At 34.6% G+C, this 22,502-nt stretch overlaps 1 protein-coding gene across 1 annotated transcript in view; it reads left to right on the top strand.

The window, feature by feature from the left end:
* Positions 1-22,502, top strand: part of LOC145666901 (uncharacterized) — a 165,496-nt gene that overhangs the window by 120,262 nt on the left and 22,732 nt on the right. The window contains exon 2 of the mRNA XM_081734492.1: positions 8,289-8,461. Within this exon, the coding sequence (XP_081590618.1) occupies positions 8,289-8,461 (173 nt within the window). The remainder of the gene's footprint in view (positions 1-8,288; positions 8,462-22,502) is intronic.

The raw sequence follows: 22,502 nt of genomic DNA, 5'->3' as shown, positions 1-22,502 counted from the left end.
TACCAGAGCCACAATGGACCTGAAATAGAGAATTGCTTTAAGACTTAAAATTGGAGGTTAGAATATCCTTACAAAATTTAGAAAAAAACAAATAAAGGACATCTTAGAAATCTATTCTTTTCTGATGTCATTATCTCTGGAAATACCTGTTCGTCTGGCTACAAAAAGGAAATATAATAATAATAATTATTATTATTATTATTATTTTTTACATGGAATCATTTTACGTGGAATTATCAAGTAAAGCGGAATAATATGGCTTACGACCTTTGATGTCATTTCCTTAAAATAACTTATATATATATATATATATATATATATATATATATATATATATATATATATATATATATATTCAATTTCTTCTTCTAATTTCTTATTCTACCGGAGATCTCTTCGTGCTCAGAGCGCATTGGCACTCACTGACGTAGCCACAAGCTATCATGAACAACTAAACAGACAATAGGCGTGATTACGCCGTGTTTTCATCGACGCTAACCGCTTGGTAATGGTGCTCATTCACTTCTTGAAGAAAAAGCTGGCAAAAGCACAGTTGTGTAGTTGCATGTACAGTAAGTACAAGGCGAGGCCGTGCGACGCGACGCAATGCGATGCTTGGGCGATGCGATTGAATGCTTGCGCAGCACGCGGCAGGGAAAGGTAATAAAAAAAACAGAGGTTAAATAAAATAAGAAGGGGGAAAGAAAAGAAAAAAAAAGTTCTTGATAATAAGAGATTCACAATGTAATTTGGACAACTGGTAGTAAGGCTGGGTTTTATAGTCGTGCTTTTCTGCCTATGTGAAATGCTTACAAAGTGACAAATTGGATGGATGGATCAAAAAATCATCTTGTATGCATTGTCTGCGGTAGTGAAGGAAGCATGCAGAGATTCGAAAATGGCTAAGTATACCTGCTGAGTCCTAACCGGCCTTCGTGAAAGAATACTAATAGCGACAACTAACCAAAAGACAAAAGACAACTAAACCTACTACATATGTGTTAGGGAATGTATGCATGTATATATGTACATACAACAGAAGAAGAAGAAGAAGAAAGTTAAACAATAAATAAATTAGTCAACTTCTGAACGCCAAGTAATTTAAAATAAACGTTTGGTTATATAGTAACTAGTCGTATATTTACCATAACTTGTGTCACATACGCTGCCCTCTAATTAATTTTTAACGTGATGATAATCTGTTGTCTTATATGTATACACTTAGGTATTATTGACTATCTTAACAAGCACCAGTTGTCAGAGGGCGTTGGCATAGCGCTGTGGCATGTAGCTGGCCTTGTGACTCTGACACTACTATAATCTCCAAGTCAATTTGACCAGACTTTACGTTATTATTATTATTATTATTATTATTATTATTATTATTATTATTATTATTATTATTATTATTATTATTATTATTATTATTATTATTAAGAGAGAGAGAGAGTGCTCGAAAACATAATTATTGAAGAAAATTTTTCAGTCGCACTAAACAAATGCTGGGATGACACCTTTAAGTATAAACAATAACTTTTTATTTTCTAATGTTAGTGTTTTGTCCCTCTACTAACTGCATCTAGATATTTGGTAATAAAATAAAATTAAATTAATTACTAAATAAAATGAAGGCCTATTGCATTTTCATTAAGTCTAAATTAGAATGAAATAGGAGAGAAAATGTAATATTTAGCGTCCTGTAGCATGGGCGTCCGAAAAAAAATCTAGTTGGACCCATTCTATGGTTGCCATATTAAGTTTGGTATTTAATATACCTGATTTGCTATATTTTACGTATACATTTTCGTGAGCCATGGGGTGCCGTGACCCCCCCCCCCTTCGGACACCTTTGTCCTTAATTTAGGAGGAAAATGTTCATTACAAAAGTGTAATCATAAATTAAGGCGGTTGCACACAAGATGAGACGAAGCCAGAATTTTCGTGACGAAATTTGAGACAAGACAGAGCTTTTTTTTTTTTCAATAAAAATAGAAACATTTTTCGAGACAATATTTTCACCACACATTTTTGAGACGTGACTGCCTCAACTTTCCTGTTGTGCATATTTGTATAAAAATTATACTGAAATCGTTTCAGTTGTGGGTATAGAGAAGAGTGGAAATATAGATTTTAAAAAAATAACTAGGTAAAATACAGAAGTGACAGTAAAAAAAATGAAGAACGATAATAATAATTCTGGATGTAGTTAAAAGAAAGAATAGAACGTTTTGGGAGCAGGGGCGTATCCACGAGGGGTCCACCGGGTCCGAAACCCCCAAAATTTCCTAACTCAACATACATTTGTACATTTTCTCAATAAAACTAAACTTGTTTTACAGGGAAATGATTGATATACCATGAAAGTTTGATCTTACGCTTAGTCTGTAGACCCTTTCTCTTATAAAAAGAATCTAGTTGTATTAATTTTTTCCCTGAAAAATATTGGTGGAAGTATTTTACAATTACTTATCGTCTTTTCGGGTGCGGAATAATTCCCGTTCAATACTACATAGACGTAGTGACTTGTACTATTGGCCCCCCGTGAAAGCTTGAATCCCCCCCAAGAAAAAATTATGGGTGCGCGCCTGCATAAGAGAGAAGAAATTGTTTTATAAATGAAATCATTAAGTTATGCCAGCAAGGCTAGAGGAGATAATGATGAGGATGAATGAAATGGTGGAATGAAGAAAGTGGGAGAATCCCGAAGATATCCACGGACACGGTGCTTGTCCACCTCAAAGCCCACTTGGCGAGACCTGAGATCGATCCAGGGACCCGAAACACCAGAGGTGAGCGCTCTATCACTGAGCCATCACCGCGGCCCCGAAATTGTTATATAAAAGAGCTGATAGAATGTATAGTAGAAGATAAATGAGGGAGGGAAAGAAGAAATTACTTATGATGATAATAATGAAAGTAAATTTAAATGGAGAAAATAGATAACTAAAGAAGAAATTCCATTCTTAACCATGGCTTCGACATTGTATTTATATCTTTGTCCTATCCATAAACACAATCGTTACTCATTGGGAATGTAAGTCAGAAGTCAATCACATCTGTTATTGGCAAACGGCGATGGGTCGATTGACAAGGAAGTATGTGCGTATGTGATATTTCCTTCCCCTGGTCGTTTCACTCAACCATAAATCAACATTTTAATGGCACAAGGACAGAGAAGAAGGGCTTGGCAAAAGATTATAATGGGCTGTTTGCAACAAGAATTTTTATTGAGATATATTCTTTTTTTTTTTCCACGTACGTAGCACTAACGACCAACATGTCTTCAGATTGGCATTATTTATCCACATGAAAACGCATACTCACGCACATATCAAACAATTGTTCCAAAAAAGAATTCGTAAAACTTTCTTTTTCGGCTAAATGAGTTAGCAGACATTTTCAATATACGATTTCTTATATTCATTTTATTAGTTCGAAGTTCAATAGCAGTATGATTTCTCAAAATGTTCCATTATGGACCAAAAGGGTTTGATTCTCGGTTACGATCCCAGATAAAGCAGTAGATTTACGTTTTTTATAGCCTTCTGATGTTTTAATTCAAATAATTACAACATGACGTGGACTTCCATGACTACATAGCCTCAGGCCCGTAGCCAGCCCAAAAATGTAGGGAGGCCCGGTAGAAGTTAGGGGGGGGAAATCCAACCAAATTATAGTTCATTTGCAAGCCTACCGTAAAAATTTAAAGGGAGACAATAAAAATTTAGGGGGTCCGCACCCGTGCCCCCCCAGTGTATACGGGCCCCCCCAGTGTATAGCCTTTCATCACTTGGCAATGGCGAAGTTTTACTGAGAAATATTATGTAAAATTTCAACTTACTGAAAAATTTGCTGTGAGTCGCTATCATATTACATCAATGCTAATAAGTGAAGTACTGTTTATATCAAAATTGTAATGACTAACATTACAGTAATCATCAATCATTATTTGTCTGAATACCAACTATGTTATATTCTTATTATATATTGCTAAAGTTTGAAACCTGTAAAATTATAGTAGATTTGTCAGTGCTTGCGTGTAATTTTAATCAAATCGTTGTGTAAAGTGATTCAGAGCGGATATAATGTAATAAATCGAAGTGACTATCTTTTAAAGTACATTTTTCTTCATAAATTTATGATGGATTTCATACTTTATTTTTTTGTATTACACCAAATTGGTACACTCACATCAAACAGTTAAAATAAGTTTAACTTCTGTTCTCGTTCAAGGATAGAAAACATAGTGGCTACTTTTCTTTGATGGCTTGGCAGCCATATTGGAGATATGTAAGTCAGCAAAATCTCAACGTTTCAACATACTCGTTTTCTCCCCCTCAACATCAGAGCAGCATATATACGCTCATGCCTCTTTTCAATCTCCATTATGTGTCTGTCGTATGTGCACATAATATGTGTGTGACGTGTGTGTGTGTACCGTAATGAAATAGGCGCCCATAAGACAATTTACCTTCAGCAAACCACACATATTATAGAGTGTATAGGCAAAACAGACATACCACGCGTATAATTGGCTTTGTGATTTTTTCCCACCTTCCTATATAGATGTGTTCGTATATATATATAAAAGATATATACATGCACGGACTCATATGCATATGAGTGACTGATTATATGTACGTATATCTGTGTGTGAGTGTATATTTATCAATTCCTGCTCGAAATGTAATCGCTTCGTCGGACAAAATTATAGACTGACAAATGTGGTTGTATAAAGTGGCTGCTTCAGCTCATGTTATGCTTACGCTAAAAATGAATTACCTCTTTTCACGCTTAAAATGTCATCAGATTTTACGTTCGTGTTTTACGACAAGAAAACGAACTGAAATACAGTACGCCATACATTCTTTTCATCGGTTTTAGAACTCAGCATTTGATCAACAGAAAGAAAAAGAAAGAAAAATTGGCAGGAGTTTTTTGTTTGTTTGTTTGTTTATTTACTTATTTTTTTTTTTTACTGTTGTTTTCTTTACCTAGTGATATAGCTGGTAGTAGGCTTACACTACAGTAATAATTAATAGAATGATTATTAATATAACTGTTGGTTTCGCCAATGGTCGTTAAAAATTAACAAATAGTTAAACATTATTATTGCGTTCTCATATAGGTCAATTGTTGGCGCTTGTCGTCCTGGGTTCGATTTCTGGCGGGAGTTGACCCACAATCGTGGGCAATTGGATGAATTTGCTCTCCTTGATGGTGTAGTCAGTAATGTGCGTGCGTGTTTGGTGCACGGGATCTTGGTGGGACAACATTCCGTGATTCGGATTCCATCTTATTCTATAGATTCACAACTCATATTGCCTCCGAGCTGAAAAGGAACGCTAAACTTCAACATCAATTGGATGAATTAAGAGGTAAAAACTTTAATCTTGAAAGCCAAATATAATAGTAATGGAAGTCGATTTGCTGTTCACACATCACCCAAGTAAAAGCTGTAGGGCTGACCATAGCCCTTTGTGGGTAATTACCTTAAAATTAAACAATATTTAATGAACAGTTAAGGAGATAGAATAGTAAATTCTGTACTTTTTACAGATGGTATGGTGTTTGTTGCGGAATCTGAAAAGAAAATTATTAAGTATAAGAAAAAAATCTTGAGGAAAAGCCGCGATGAAAATGGGATTGAAATAAACGTTCGAAAGACAAAAGCCGTGGTGATTAGAACGAAGCGGTAGATATCAAATATAAAAAAGAAGAAGGGGAGAAAGTGAGAACATGTAACTCAATTTTCGATACCTGAGTAGTACTCTATTACTAATGAGAACATGAAGTACGAACGTGAAATAAAAGCGACGATAGAAGTGGTGAAAGAGGCATTTAGGAGAAATAAAACCCTGTGGGTCCTTGAATACAGTTAAGAAAAAGACTCTGGAAATATTTTGTCTGGAAAATTGTACTCTATCGAGTAGACACAGTAGAGAGTTTTGCACAAAAGCATGAGAAAAGAATGAATGGTTTTGAAATATAGGTGTGGAGAATTTAAAAAAAACTAGCTGGGTCAAAAGGAAAACGTGTGAGGAAGTGTTAGAAGGACTTTTCTTGTAAAATGTGATTGAAAAGAAAACGAGAAACTGGTTAGAACGTTGGATGGGAATGAACTGTATTATGAGTGACGTGCTAGAAGGTACAGGGACAGAAAAAAGAGAAAGGAACGAAAGAATATATTAATGGACGATATTAAAACAAAATTTCTACGAGAAGAGGAAGAGGTGCATCTAAGTATCTTAGTTTGCGTCATGTAACCTTCCAATAATGGCAAAATACATATGATGATTTAAGACGATGGACTCTTTTCCCAACACTTTTTGGAACCGATCGTAATGAAATCAGAATCACTTATCAGTTTTAAAATATTGTTATAGTATTGTCTGCTGGAAAGACTAAGCGAAAAGTTTAGGAATAGCAGGAAAGAAAAGAACAATTAGATGTAATTAAAAGCAGTGTAAAACCTTTCTTGAAGTTTATTAACAATGTAACTTTAAAATAATCAAGAACATCAAAAATGTAGAAAATGAGACAGATAGTCTTCGTAAAATTCTATCACATAAACGAATAATGGTTTTCAAGACTTTTATTATAGTGGATAAATTTGGGTGCCTAACAATTATGAAGTCATACAGGTATATTGCACACCCAAGTTTCTGATCTATATCAAAAGATTTGGGAACACTTATTAATTTAATTAATAGCATTTTGTAGATACTGCATGGCTTACTTCAATATTTGTTTGTATACTTCATTTGTCTTTAAGTTATGCACAAAAATTCAAAGAGAAGCTATTCACAAAAATTCCAAGATAATTTATTCACAAAAATTCAAAGATAATTTATTCACAAAAATTCAAACAGAAGTTATTCACAAAATCTCAGAGAAGCTATTCACAAAAATTCAAAGATAATTTATTTACAAATATTCAATGAGAATTTACTCATAAAGATTCAAGGATAATTTACTCACAAAAATTCAAAGAGAAGTTATTCACAAAATTCAAAGAGTAGTTATTCGCAAAAATTCAAAGAGCCTTAACAGTAACGTCATTTCAGGCATTACTGGAGGAGAAAGGGAACAAGATTTCAATATTCGTCATTTGATAGAGGCCTCTACGCTTGATATATGGTATATTAAATGTTACTATGTATTTTAAACTATAGTATGGTAGCAAACTAATGAAAAATATGACACTTTACTTGTATCGGTGAAGAATTTTGTTCCCCTTATCCCCAAACAAAACCGGAAATTACACTGTGGACATCGTTGAACCCACTTCAATTATTTTTTGTTTCCATACATATGTAACGTTCGAGCTGAAAACGAAATGGAATATAATAGTTAATTATATTTACAACAACTGTAGCATGTCATATATATAAATATATATAGTATATATTACTTTGCTTAAGATTATAACTAAAACAAAACCTTTCATATATGTAAGAGAAATGAAACAAACAGAAAAAAAGGAAAACAAAAGAAATACGCGTTTGTCGTTCGTGAAATAATTACATGACTGATCCTTAACGTTAACTACACTTTACAGTGAGACTCAATATACAAAGAACGAATCAGAGCTTTCAATTAAATTGCAACGCCATAAAACGGGAGATTTTAATACCTACTAGATACACTTTGTTTCCCTTTACTTTTGTATGCTGCTTGTGAAACGATAAGCCTCGGGTGTGCGCATGCGCAAACGTAATATAGTAGTATCTTTTTTTCTTTTTTACATTAGAAAAAGTACACGTGACTATTAAATGGTTTTGTTGTGTTATGTCCCCTCCCACCAATCACACATACAGAAGAGAAAGTATTTATTAATTAAATTTTGTCAACCAAACAAGCATTTTCTTATTTTTTTGATACGTAAAGTGCATATTGGGACCAGGCAGACCCATTGACGTGACTAGATTTTACTGAAAGTGATCATGGCTTCGTACTTCTAAAAATTGAAAATATTTTCCCGAAGATTTTGCTATAATAACATTTATACTCGTTTATAGTTACATTTTGTATAATGTTGGCTACGAGACGAGATTTAAGAGTGTCTCGTCTCGAAAAGTGTGAAATAAATTAGAGGAAGGATAATTTTTCATGTTAAAAAGTGCCAAATACATATGCGTAACTTTGAAATTGTTTCTTGTAGATAGCCTATTGTAACTACTAAATTTATATTAAGGGTAACGCACCCGTAATGTCGTAAATATATATAATTAAAATTTAGCCGATTAACTAAACTTATAATCGTTGATTTTTCTTATTTATTACAGGTCCAGACATCCCAGGGTTCCTTCTCCAGCCGTTTCGAAAACCGAAAAGGATTCGAACTGCCTTTAGCCCGAGTCAGTTGCTCAAACTGGAGCACGCGTTCGAAAAGAATCATTACGTCGTAGGCGCCGAAAGGAAACAGCTGGCACAATCGCTCACTCTAACAGAAACTCAGGTAATTAGCTGTTTTACTTTAATTTTAATAATAGATTTTTTTAAAAAAAAAAATGAAGTCATCTTTCATCATAGTTAGATCTCTCTGTATCATGGTAGTGATATCCAATGTTTTATGATTGAAATACACTTTACTGAACGACTACGACATTGCAACACAGTTTACTGAACGCTCATGACATTGCAACACACTTTACTGAACGCCCACGACATTGTGACAAACTTTACTGAACGCTCATGGCATTGCAACACACTTTAGTGAACACCAATGCAACACACTTTACTGAATGCCCACGACATTGCAACACAATTTACTGAACGCCCACGACATTGTGACAAACTTTACTGAACGCTCACGACATTGCAACACACTTTAGTGAACATCCATTCAACACACTGTACTGAATGCCCACGATATTGCAACACAATTTACTGAACGCCCACAACATTGTGACAAACTTTACTGAACGCTCACTACATTGCAACACACTTTAGTGAACACCCATGCAACACACTGTACTGAACGCCCACGACATTGCAACACAATTTACTGAACGCCCACGACATTGTGACAAACTTTACTGAACGCCCACGACATTGCAACACACTTTAGTGAACACCCTTGCAACACAATTTACTGAACGCCCACGACATTGCAATGCAATTTACTGAACGCCCACGACATTGTGACAAGCTTTACTGAACGCTCACTACATTGCAACACACTTTAGTGAACATCCATGCAACACACTTTACTGAACGCCACGACATTGCAACACAATTTACTGAACGCCCACGACATAGTGACAAACTTTACTGAACGCTCACGACATTGCAACACACTTTACTGAACGTTCACGATATTGTGACACACTTTACTGAACGCCCACAACATTGCAACACACTTACCTTATATTGTTGTTATAAGCGTAAACTAGTACCATCTGTTTATAAAATTGATTTTAACTTATTAAAATAAAAGTTCCATGGTAAAAATAAAATGTGTCTAAACTTAGGTTATCTAGATAGCTTAAAATTCATTTTTAAATTCCACAATTGTGCAACAAATCCCATAGGGCTGCGGGTGACACACCGATTGGGAACATCCGAATTAATGTATTTTAAATAATGAAGAATATGTGAACTGTGAAGTATTGAAGTGGGGTGCTCTTAGACCTATTCTTGTTTGCTGGAAGTGGGGTGGTATTTATATTAATTATGATTGCGACAATTACATTTCAATATTTAAGTTATTTTCTAAGTACATACATACTTAAGAGTGTTGATTATCGGTGCCATCTTTGCTTTTTTTAGTTCGTTGATTTATATGCGGAATTATTGTTCTGTTCTCTTTGAAATGTACAAGAATTTTAATGTTTTGATTTCAGTAAATTCTTCGTCAGGTATAGTCAAATTGATGATTGTTTTTCTAAAATGCATTCTCATTATATACAAATTCAAAATAAATTCACTAACTCTATAGCCTACGGAACCCGAAGGTTGAATGGAGTATTCACAAAAGCTCTTCATTGACTTGCTATCTCCATCTTGGTTTTCCTAATAGTCTTTCTCCAATTGGGTTTCAATTAAAATTTTGAAAACGTTTCTTATTTTTTGTTCATTCTGGCTACATGACGTACCCATCTGAGCCTCCTAGACTTAATGACCCTAACAATATTAGGTGAACAGTATAAATTATGCAATTCCTTGCTATTAAGGTTCCTCCATTCCGCATTTCCACCCATCTTCGATCCAAATATTCATCTAAGGATTTTGTCTTCAAAAACTTGAAGTTTGCGTTCTTTCCTCAAAATAGAGAATCAAGTTTCGCAACCAAACAGTAACAGGCATAATTATACTTTTACTCGTATACCGTATACTTTAAGCCTCACATTCTTTGACAGAATTCGCAAAGATACAAGAGATTGGGCTGAGTAATTTCTCTGATTTTAGTGAACATTACATTTCTTTATGAATGAATTATGCATCATAAATTGTAATTTTCACAGATCAAAAGATATTTAAATAGACCTTAAGGCGAAATCAGAAAATCAAATTATTGAATCACAGTTCATTTCTGAGTATAGAATTACTTTTTCATATATATATATACACAGTGGCGGATCCAAGGAGGGGGGCTATAGGGGCTATAGCCCCCTTCCTTGACGCTCAGGTATACACTGGATAAAATGGACTTCAATCCTGCTTTACACTGGATAAAACGACAAAATATGATTTAGCCCCTCCCTTGATCATATCCTGGATCCGCCCCTGTATATATATATATATATATATATATATTATATATAGTAACGGGCTAGAAAACAAAGACAAGGGCTTTCCAACTGCCGTGGGTACTTGGAACAAAAAAAAAAAAGAAGAGTATCTTCCCACTGGGAGTCGATCCTGGGAACAGGAGCGCCAAATATGCAACTTCAGGGAACCATAAACGCTAGGTAGATACAGTAGCATTAAATTCAGGTAATTGCAGTAATTTTAATAAGTTGTATAGATACTAAATATACTGTTGAAAATGTGGTTGTCGCTGGATAATTTTGGTCTCCCCCCCCCCTTCCCACGGGCAGAACCTAAAATGACGCTATTGGATCGATATAGTAAAACACTTGAGTCATATTGTTAGTTGTTGTTTTGCGTTTTTAAAGTAGAAACAAGAAAGAAAATAAAAGGAAAACGGTGAAAGTAGATAATATGTGAAGAATGTTTTGGTGCTACACTGCCGTAAAAGGGCACTTGTAATGTTGTTATCACAGATTGAGAAATATGTTAAACATGAAGTTAAAAAGGTAGCCGCTGTTCGTTTAGCGATTCTCCTGTAGATTCCGTTGATGGTTAAAGAGAGAGAGAGAGAGAGAAAAAAAAAAACAATATAAGAAAATCTAATAGACATCTTTACCTTAATTTATATGAGATTCATTTCAGGAATCTTAGCGTACTGTATACACTATACAAACAACACACACACACACACACACAGATAGATAGAGAGAGAACGTAGTTAAATAAATAAAATATCTTCGAATTAGATAGACACAATTCACGCACTAAGACAACCAAGAGGACACAAACGAAACAAGCAACCTTATAAATACAGTAGACGGGTGTTGGACTTTGATGTTTGAATCAGAAAATGAATTTTACAAGAGAGAAAAGAAAAAAAAAAGAAACGAAGAAGAGAACGCAAAGAAAAGAAAAGCAGATGTTAACTTTTGGATATTCTTAATTTAACCTGTTGGGTAGTAAGAGTGGATAAAACATGGCGACAGATTTTCTTTAGGCGATGATTTGTCATTCAGTGCGGATAAAATATATGCTACGTGTGTTAGACAGAATGGGTAGGGAACTAAGGATGAGAAAGGTAGGAATAGTTAAAAGGACAAAAGGAATTTAAAGCAACAACAAAAGAAGTAGTTTGAAAGGGGTAGTCAATTAGGGAAGGAAATTCCAACCATTTTCTTTTTGAGTTGGAAAAGAATCGTCCTGTTTCTCGATTGAGAAAGGACCCCGAAAAACCAATGCTAGATTCGGTATCTGGGAGAAAGGAAGGGGGCAGAATTTTTCTTCAACCGTCTTATTTGACAAACAACTCGCGGTTGTTAATTAATCTTTGTGTTTTTTTTTTTTTTTTGAAGAAAAGAAAGAAAAATTAAACGGACCAATAACATAAACCATTTTGTTTGTACTTATTTTGTGTCTCTTATGCCATATTTCCTGTTCTCGGCTTTGTTGTAAAACCACACTTAATTAAGAATAGAATTACATTCAGGGTTGACGCGGGCTTTGTAAAAGGAAGTGTTTAATTGACTGCTTTCTCCTAATAGGGGCGGGGAAGAAAATAAAAAAAAAAGACATGCCTCTAATTTAACAAAAGTTTTTAAAAAAATAAGAAAAAAAGAGAAGGAAAACAGAAATCTTAATCAATCGACTTGTTAAAATAGCTTTATTCTCATCTTCTGATAGTTTTGCTTATATATAACAAGTATAAGAAGTCTAGTTAACTTAATCAGGTATATCGTTGACATGTGGTTCTGGGATATAAAACAATAGCTATTTATAAATTAGTTTCTACCTTTTTTCCCTTTTACTTAATATTGGTATATCTTCCACTTACAAAGACATACAAAGCAGCACAAACTGAACACAAAATGTTTTGATTATTACTATTATAATAATATTTTTCTAAAACAAAAATAAATCGAATTAGAAGCGTATAAAATTTGAATAATAATTTAAGACGTATTCAGTGGCGTATTTAGAAGGGGGATTCCAGGCTTAAGCCTCCCCCCTGAAATTTATATTTACTATATTAAAGTAAATGAAATATCTTGCAGGATTTTCACATTTCCAGGACTAAAGTTTGCAAAGCCCCTCCCCCCCTGAAACAAAATCGTAAATACGCCAACTGGACACACTGAATAATTTTGACACTGTGAAAATAATAAATTGTGTGTAAAACGTTTTTACTTTTCTTTTTCGTTTCTTAACGCTCTTTCAGAATTAGGGACCCATGAAGTTAACTTAACCCAAGATGAAAAAATAAATAAGTTGAATATTTTTCATGCTATCAATGTAACCCCTGTCGTCGTACATATTGTTGCCATTCATTCATCCATTGCACATGATTTCATGAATGCACTCTTTCGTTTTCTAACTAACAGGGCTCCAAGTGTCTAAACCCACTCTGAGTAGCCCCAAAGCAGAAGATAAACTCCATCGTCGCAACTCACATCATCTCTCTCTCTCTCTCTCTCTCTCTCTCTCTCTATATATATATATATATATATATATATATATATATATATATATATATATACATATATATATATATATATATATATATATATATATATATATATATATATATATATATATATATATATATACTCGTATTCTGTGTCCTAATCTTCATCATATATTTATTACCGCTCAAGTCACCTTTTGTATGCTTAGCCACATAAATATATAAATAAGTCCTGATACCAATCTCTCAATGAAACTACCAATAAATAAATGCTCGTGGCCCTAGAGAAGGTGTTACCTTCTGCGGCCTGCCCATCTTCGGATGGGAATGAAATTGCACTAGTGATAAGCAAATGCAAGACCAAGACCAAGACCGGAGTGGTCTTGGTCTTGGTCTTGGTCTTGCACATCCAGTCTTTGTCTTGGCCTTGCACTGGAACTCTTGGTCTTGGTCTTGCACACCCAATCTTGGTCTTGGTCTTGCATGCAAGAGTCTTGCAAGTCTTGCATTTAAGAAATCTCAAGCTTTTCATAGGTAAATTTTACTACGGCTCTACAATGCGCCAATAGTAACGGAAATACAAGTATGCTTCTAAATGTAATATAGTGTAACTTCGTGTAAGTATGATGATAGTGTACAACGTAGTGACGACCTTTATTTTTTAATGGGTGTTGACGCTTCACTTCTTATAAGCTATGCCTAAATCACAACGTTTCGTAATCTGTTTATATTTTTTTAACAGATCCAACACTCCACTGGTTCCCAAACTAGGGAGGCTACCCCTGAGACGCATGAAAAAAAATCAAGACGGCAGAGATTATTACAATACCATGAATTGCAAAATTATTGTTACAATCTAAAGGCCTCACATTTTTCTTTTCAACCATGATTAGATAATCCTCGTATTAAATAAACTTCCAATTAAATATTGAGATTTTGTTTTACTGATTCCAATATGTATTCTATGAGACAGAAACATTGACATTACGCAAAAGCGATGAAAAAATTGCGGGGCTTCGAAACATCGTCATGGAGGGAAAAAAAGGAGAGAATTAGCTGTGTTGAAAGGAAAACGAATGAGAAGGTGTTAGAAATATTAGCAGAAGGGAAAAAATAAGAATTTTAGATATTGTTAAGAGAAGGAAGAGGAACAGGTTAGGATATTGGCTGAGGAGGAACTGTATTATGAGGAATGTGCTAGAGGGTATTGTGGAAGGAAAGAGAGAGAGGGAGCGAAGGAGACTAGTTGAAGGAAGGTATTGAAACAGAAAATTGCTACTCAAGACGAAGAGACTAGCTGAGGACCACCGAATGTCGAATCTTCTCAGTTGCAGCAAGTAACCTGCCAATAATGGCAGAATAGCTATGATGATGATGATGATGATGATGATATGTTTAGCAATATTGACCAAAAAGGGAGAGAGAGAAAATTAAAATAATAATTATTATAATCATTCCTCTTAATATTTTAGAATAATTTAAGTAAAAACTGAAAACGACTCAACTGTCTATGTATTTTGTGTAAACTCAATTTATATAAATACTATTGACCTGTATTATAAATACAAAATAACGGCATCAAACTCCAAGTTATTTGAAGTCTCACTTGTGAATATGGATTACTTTCATCAATTACCCACTTCGTTGGGTTAAACTTTTAAAAAAATCGTTAGTCACTTCTTACTATCAGTAAAGCGCTCTCTGATATCGGTCATGTTCTATTATTTTTATATGTCTCTCCCGTCCTCCTCCCCAAGTTGCGGTGTTGAATTTGGATTTAAATGGCATCAGAAGTGTTACTGTTGGTCTCAGAGACCCCAAAAACTATGCATTCGCCACTAATATCGGTCATTTTCAATACATTTATATATCTTCCCCTCCCCCATGTTGCGAGACATGGCATCGGAAGTGTCATTGTTCATATCAATGATCTCGGAAACCATGAGTTCGGCATTGATAATGGTCATTTTCAATATTTTTTATATATCTCGTTCCTTCCCCAAGTTGCGGTGCTGAATTTGCATTTAAGCGGGATCGGAAGTATCACTGTTCACCTTAGCAACGCCGAAAACTATGGATTCGATACTAATATTTGGTCATTTTTTATCGTTATTATGTATCTCCCTTTCCCTCAAGTTACGAGGCTGAATTTGGTCGTAAACGGTATCGGAAGTGTCAGTATTCAACTCAGCGACATCGAAAACGACACTATTCATTCGTCATTTTCGATTATTTTTATAGGCCTATCTCTTCCCTTCCCTCCGCCAAGCTACGGGGCTGAATTTGGATTTAAATAGCATCGGAAGTGTCACTGTTTATCTCAGCGACCCCAAAAACTATAGATTCCATTTTAATATCGGTCATTTTCGATCATTTTTAAGTATCTTCCCTCTCCTCTAAACTGCACCGTCAAAGTGATGTGACAGAAACCATCTTAGGTCCGATCCTCATCTATGTTGAAAATGAGCTCGAGTTCGGTCGGGTGGTTCAAGAGTTATTAAATTTTATTTATTTGTGTACATTTTCCATTCCCTCCCCCTCCCCTACGTCAAAGTGATTTAATAAAAAAAACACCCCAAATCCGAACCTCATTTATGTTGAAAATTTCATTGAGATTGATAGGCTGGTTCAAGAGTGATGAAGTCACAAAGACAGTCACTTATATATATATATATATATATATATATTTTTTTTACATATATCTCCCTCCTCTCCTCCCCTACGTTGCACTGTTAAAGTAAAATGATAAAAATCGCTCAAGGCCTGAACTTTATCTATGTTGGAAATTTGATCAAGACCGATCGGATGTTTTAAAAGTTATTAAGTTTTATTTATTTTATATATATATATACACACATCTCCCCCTCCCCTCCTCCTCCCCTAGATTTTACCATGAAAGTGAAACAAATTCTAAAAATCTTTCCAGGACCGAACCTCATTCATGTTAAAAATTTGTTTGAGATCGGTTCAAGAGTTATTAAGTCACAAACTTAGTCACTTTTATTTCTATTTATATTGATTTTTGTACATCTCTTTCTCCTCCCCTTTCCCTACGTTGCTCCGTCAAAGTGAATTGACAGATAACATTCCAGGCTTGAACTTCATCTATGTTGAAAATTTGATCGAGATCGGTCGGTTGATTCAAGAGATTAGGAGTCACAAACATAGTCACTTTCAATTGTTTAATATAGATTTATTGTTGAAGTATGATGTTATATCGCTCAATCCTCGATATGCCGTATACCAAAGGAGGCTAAAAGTTATATTAATAAACAATTATTCAACGTATAAGCATCAGCCCATAAAATCAAAAACTTGCGGTCACATGCATTAAGTTTCTGTCAATGTCATGAAAATGTTATTTCGATATTAATTTTATGAGCACACATTAAAAATTTACAACGGATGCTTGAGTCTCGGAGCCAAGGCCATACCCATGTAGTCAACACCTATAGTGTACAGAATTCCCGATGTTCAATTCTACATTTCTCTTTAGTTTTGGAAGAAGAACACCACTAATATGCTTTGAAATGAAATGAAGTATCTAGTTTAACGTTTCACGTTCATACACCAAGGCTAAGGGAGTCGGTAATGATGAGAAATGACTGAAATGGTGGAATAAAGGAAGTAGGAGGAAACGGAAAAACGCCTAGATAATCCACGCACACAGTGTTTGTTCACGAAAAAAAAAAACTCACATGGCGCAAGATGACACCTGTATGGCTTGAAAACGAGCAATATCTACAGAAAAAGCGAACAACCAATTCAGAAAACGACATAATGTAGCTATATGCTACAGGGGCAGATCGACTCACACGGAGTGCATAAACTACTGGGAACACATTCACTCCAGCAGCATTTTTACTGAAGCCAAGAAATCCATCTCCTACTTTTTTATATTCTATAAAAAAATTCAAGTAGTTCCGGTACTTGTGCAAGACTTGCGCAAGAGTCTTGGTCTTGGTCTTGCAGGTATGGTCTTGGTCTTGGTCTTGGTCTTGGTCTTGATCTTGCAGGTATGGTCTTGGTGGTCTTGGTCTTGCACCCCTTGGTCTTGGTCTTGGTCTTGCATCGGGATTCCTGGTCTTGGTCTTGGTCTTGCATGCAGGAGTCTTGCAAAAACTGCAAGACCAAGACTCTTGCGCTCACCACTAAATTGCACTTTAAAAAATAATCTAAATTATAAAGATGAACATGCAATTTTTTAAATTATCGTAAAAGTTTTATTTCTAAAAAAAAAGTATAATTAGAATATGTTGATAAACATGAACAATTTAGCCCAAAATATAATTAGTACTTTTTAGGATATTATTATTATTATTATTATTATTATTATTATTATTATTATTATTATTATTATTATTATTATTATTATTATTATTATTATTATTATTATTATTAATCGTCACTAATAACATCTTCAAATAAAATCGGAAGTCATTATGGTTGACCACGAGACGAGACAATACAGAATTTTCGTGACGGCTTACGAGACGAGATTTCTTATTTTTTCTAGCTCTTCAAAAAAGAAACGGCTTCACTTTCCGAGACGATACTAATATTTAAAAAAGAAGAAAGAATCGAAGCTGTATCGTGTCGCTCGAAAAGGTGTCATGATAGATAGTGATGTCTCGTTTGCGGTAAAATGTATAGCTTTGTCTTGTCTTATGACAACTGTAAACTCCAGTATGTGGAGAAGTCTTAAGTACATCTTACCCGTACGCCACCTTATGCCTGTCCTAATAATATCATTTTCTAAATCTTAAGACGAAAGACACGCGAAATTTCACTAAAAATTGAGATGCATTTTACGAAAGTTATTATAGATCTCACATTCACACTTACACATGCATACAAATGTATGTTGTATCAAGTGGTGTATAAGCTTGTTTGTGTTGTCTCAATTATATTTTATTTAATATAGAGAAGCGAGATAACTCAGTATCTTACCTTTAATATTATTATTTTATTATCTCTGTATACACGAGTACTTTGATTATCGCTGTTATTGTTACCGCGAAAAATACAACAATATTGGAATCGGCGATAATCAGCATAAGTAATGTATATAAAATATTTAATCTTTTCTAAGGATTTTAAAAATCTATAGATTAAAATATATATGTTGTGAAAGCAAAAAAAAAAAAAAAAAAAAAAAGCGTTAAAATGCTAAACGCAAAAAAAAAAAAAAAAAGTGAAAGTTCTACTTGAAAACAGTATTGTTTAATCTTGATTTGTGTACGAACTCTCAATTTCATTAGTACTGCTAAGCGTTGGATAAAAAGAAATGTCTACAAGAGCGCTACCTGGACAGTGAAGACTCAAATTAAATGTAGTTCTGGTTGTATATGTAGTGGGGCTACATTTCGCGGCTACGTTACTTTAAATTAGAAACGCAATAATGTGAATTTTCTTATCAACATATAAATCGAGAATTGTGAGAATTGAAACCGCGATAATCGAATTGAAAAGTGTATAAAGTATATAGATACACTGACATTCTAAAATTGTCGATATAGACACTTCAATGACCGAATGAAAACAAGATGTTAAACTATGGAATATATACTGTATATCGTAGGGAAGTTATGATATAAGATGATAACTTCAAAATAATAATAACAATAGTAATAATATAGGGGTTGAAGCCGGATGGGAACACGAAGAAAAAAATATAAAAAAACAACATATTGAAATAGGCAAGCAGAAAAGAATAAAGAATACAAGAGCGCTGGTGGCAATATACACCATTAGACAAGTAATTTATGTGTCCCCATCTACCGTTTAGTTTTAGAATTATTCAAAAGGCGTAGACACCCTTAACTTGATACATCTATTTTGTGATAAGCGTACACTCAACGCTAAAGTCTGAAGAGAGAGAGAGAGAGAGAAAAGTGAAGGAATATATATACACACACCTATATCTATGAGCGTCTTGATTGGGGGCGATATTGTATCACATGATCTACGAGAGATTTCCTGATTGGTTGAAACGTCATGAAGCATGTAAGACGGAGGGTGTTTTTTAAAAACTGTTTTTTGTCCCTTCGTCTCTAGATCTTCAGATGTATTTCATTCATCTTAAGAGCCTCCATCATACATTTTGGGTACTGAGAGGACTTCTGGATGTTATAAGCTTGTAAGTTTTCTCACGGAAGGCCCTTTGTGTAAGGTTTAGCCTCTCCGTTGCAACAACCCCTTCATACAAATCCACGGTCTTTTCATATTCAGACTTGTGTGTTGTGTTGTGAGAGTAGGGCGTAAGGGGGGAGAGAGATTTTGTGAAGCCTCCCTAAAAAACCTCACTCTTGCAGCCGTCTCTCTGTATATACCTCATCGCTCGCACGGAGGACGACCCCTCCCTCTTGGTAACTACGTCATCAGAATATCAATAGGCAGCGAATCTTTTGTGAGTCGCCTCGCGCGCATGACATTAAGCTGCACTGAGAAGAAAGGGGGTTTGTTATTATTACTACAAGGAGCCCAATGGGATAAAAATGGGAGACAGGATTTTGTCTGCCGTATTACTTTAGGGGAAAAAAAAGTCTTGATGGGGGTAACTTGTTAGGGCATTGTTAGTTTTGTTAAGTTAGTTAAGTTGGAAATTCACGCATCCGTTAAAAACTCTCTTTTTATTTATTTGCATACCCCTTTTAATAATGAATCCCTTTTTACGAATTAAAATTATGGAAGCTGAGTAAGAGTCTAATAATTACAAGCGTGTAAAGGACATATAGTCAGTCGACTTTCTTTTCGTCGCCATAGCGTTCGCAGTTCGTAAATCTTTCTTTTTTTTTTCTTGCCGTATCGTTTTTACTTTACTTTGTTCCATTTATTTATTTTTTTTTCAAAAAAAAGCGCGTAAAATAATTTGCATAATACTATTACTTTTATGGTCTGGATTATTCATACTTTTAATTATATCCGCCAGGAATGTTTGATTCAAAAGTTAAATACAGAAAGCTGCAATGAGCTGATGCTCAGGCCCGTATCCACGGTGGGCTAGGGTGCCCCCCTACATTTTTACTGCCCCCCCCCAAAATTTTCACAGTAGGCATGCAAATGAACTATAATATGGGGTGAACTATAATATGAACTATAACTTCTACCGGGCCCACCCTACATTTTTGGGCTGGCTACGGGCCTGTTGATGCTTATCTATGGTATCCTTTAGATCTATTATCTAGTATCTAGTAGAATGCCCATTCTGTGCACAGGAAGAAAAAAGCTTATGGGAAACATTTGAAAAAGCTATATTTGCACATTTTCTGGTTTTCCAGATACCGGTACTTATTAATGTAATCTTGATGTTGCTGGACCTATGTAAACGCTTACACAATTTATCCCCTTTTCAATTTTTTTTAAAGCGGAAATTTTCGAAAACAATGTAACATGTTTTATTTATTTATCTTTAATGAAAAGTTTATATATCGAGTTTTCTCGAATTTCAGAGGTTCGTTAGATATTGTCAAAAAAACATTTGAATCCTTTTTTGGCTCTCCTCTAGGCTTTTTTTGGCTCCTGACCTTTTAATTAAAATGGAGTGATTAGAAGGTCAACTAGATCCTAACGTCGTTCAGAACTTCATTCTAAACGGTTTAGACGTTTTTTTTTGTTTTTTTTTGTCACGGTTAAGCATTTTATGAATACAAAATGGCTCGTAAAATGGCAAAAAAAAAAAAAAAAATCACTTTGTCCCCTCTCTTTAAGATATGTATTTCAATTAAAGTGAAATGGTAAGAAGCCAGTTAAACTCAAGTGCTAACTGCTGTTAAAACTTCTTCAAATAGTTCAGTCGAAATTTCCCATTGTGGCTCTAGGTGAGAGCGCTTATCTCTTATGAATGGGGTACTTGGTTCGATTCCTGGCCATGTAAGTTTGAGGTGGGCAACATCGGCCCATTTCTTCCCACTTTCCCATTCCACCAATTCTTCCATCATCATTCACTAGCTTTAATCATCATCTCCCTTAGCTTCCAGGGCATAAACGTGGGACTTTAATCTCCAAGATTTCATTTCATTTTCGGATGGGACTTTGGAGCGGGAGAGCCGATAGACATATAACTTTGGAAATAAACAGATGGAAATAAACATAATAAACATAATACGAAGATGGAAATAAACAGTTAGACAGGTGCACAATCTCTACGGTAAAAGGATTCATTAGATAACTAACTAGTGATTCTTTTTTCCAGTATTACTGGACGGGCTATACGGCACGGACACCTATCTCCAAAGCGAAATGGGACACATATCCCTACAGAGAAACGATTCCTATTTGTTATCCCCGTAAATATAAAACAATAAAAGTAAAAATGTCATTACGGAGTCATGAACCACTGTTACAAACTTTATTTCGTATGCCTTTGAATAAAAAAAAACTAAATAAAGAAAGAGAGAAACAAGAGAATATAAGGGAAGCTGTAAAAGACTTAGATAACGATACGCCACTGAAATAAATATTAGTTTCTGTAAAAGAGAAGAAGGGCCCATCTGTGGTTAAAGGCTAAATTAACCATGTTAAACTGATAATACGTTTTAAAAGACACATCCTTTTATCAATCAGAATTGTTTTTTTTTTAACTACAAAATAACTACAAATATATATATATATATATATATATATATATATATATATATATATATATATATATGGTATGGGAAGATTCCTTTAAGGAAGAAACTCAATTTTGGGATTCCTAAAAGAAGAAGAAGAGGAAGAAGGAGCAACAATAAAATAAACCGAGATAAAACGCATGCAAAGCGATATGTAAAGAAAGATATGGAAGAACAAGAGAGCGCGGGAGAATATGTTAAAAAAAAAGAACAAGCAAATGGGCGGAACAGACAGAAATTAAGACCACAGTTTAAAAGCAAGTCGAAGCGTAGGCTTAAATCTTATATAAAACGAGAATGGTACGGGGAAAAGGTTGACAATTTTAAGTTGTTTTTCTTCTTATCTTCTATTTTGTTGTAAACCACTTCATCTTGTTAATTCTTTCGTAGCGTCCGTCTATCCACCCCACTCCCCGTATGTTGCTCCTTCTTTTTCAGTTTTTGGTTTTACTTTACTTTAAAACGAGAAAAAAAAAGGAAGTGCTTACGTAGATTCGTAGTTGTGTTGTAGACGTGTATAGCTGTGGTGGGTTAAACGAGGGAGAGATAATGTACCCGGCTGGCTGGCTGGAGGACTAAACATGGTGGACGGTTTGTTTTAAAAACTCGACACAACTTTACGACAATAGTCAGGACATTGTGACAGTTTGAAGCCCTTTTGTCATGGC

Source organism: Thermobia domestica, chromosome 12 (assembly GCF_964235325.1).
Source record: "Thermobia domestica chromosome 12, izTheDome1.hap1.1, whole genome shotgun sequence".
In the NCBI taxonomy this organism is placed as follows: domain Eukaryota; kingdom Metazoa; phylum Arthropoda; class Insecta; order Zygentoma; family Lepismatidae; genus Thermobia; species Thermobia domestica.
The sequence above is the reverse complement of the archived record's forward strand: the minus strand, read 5'-3'. Positions and strand labels throughout refer to the sequence as shown.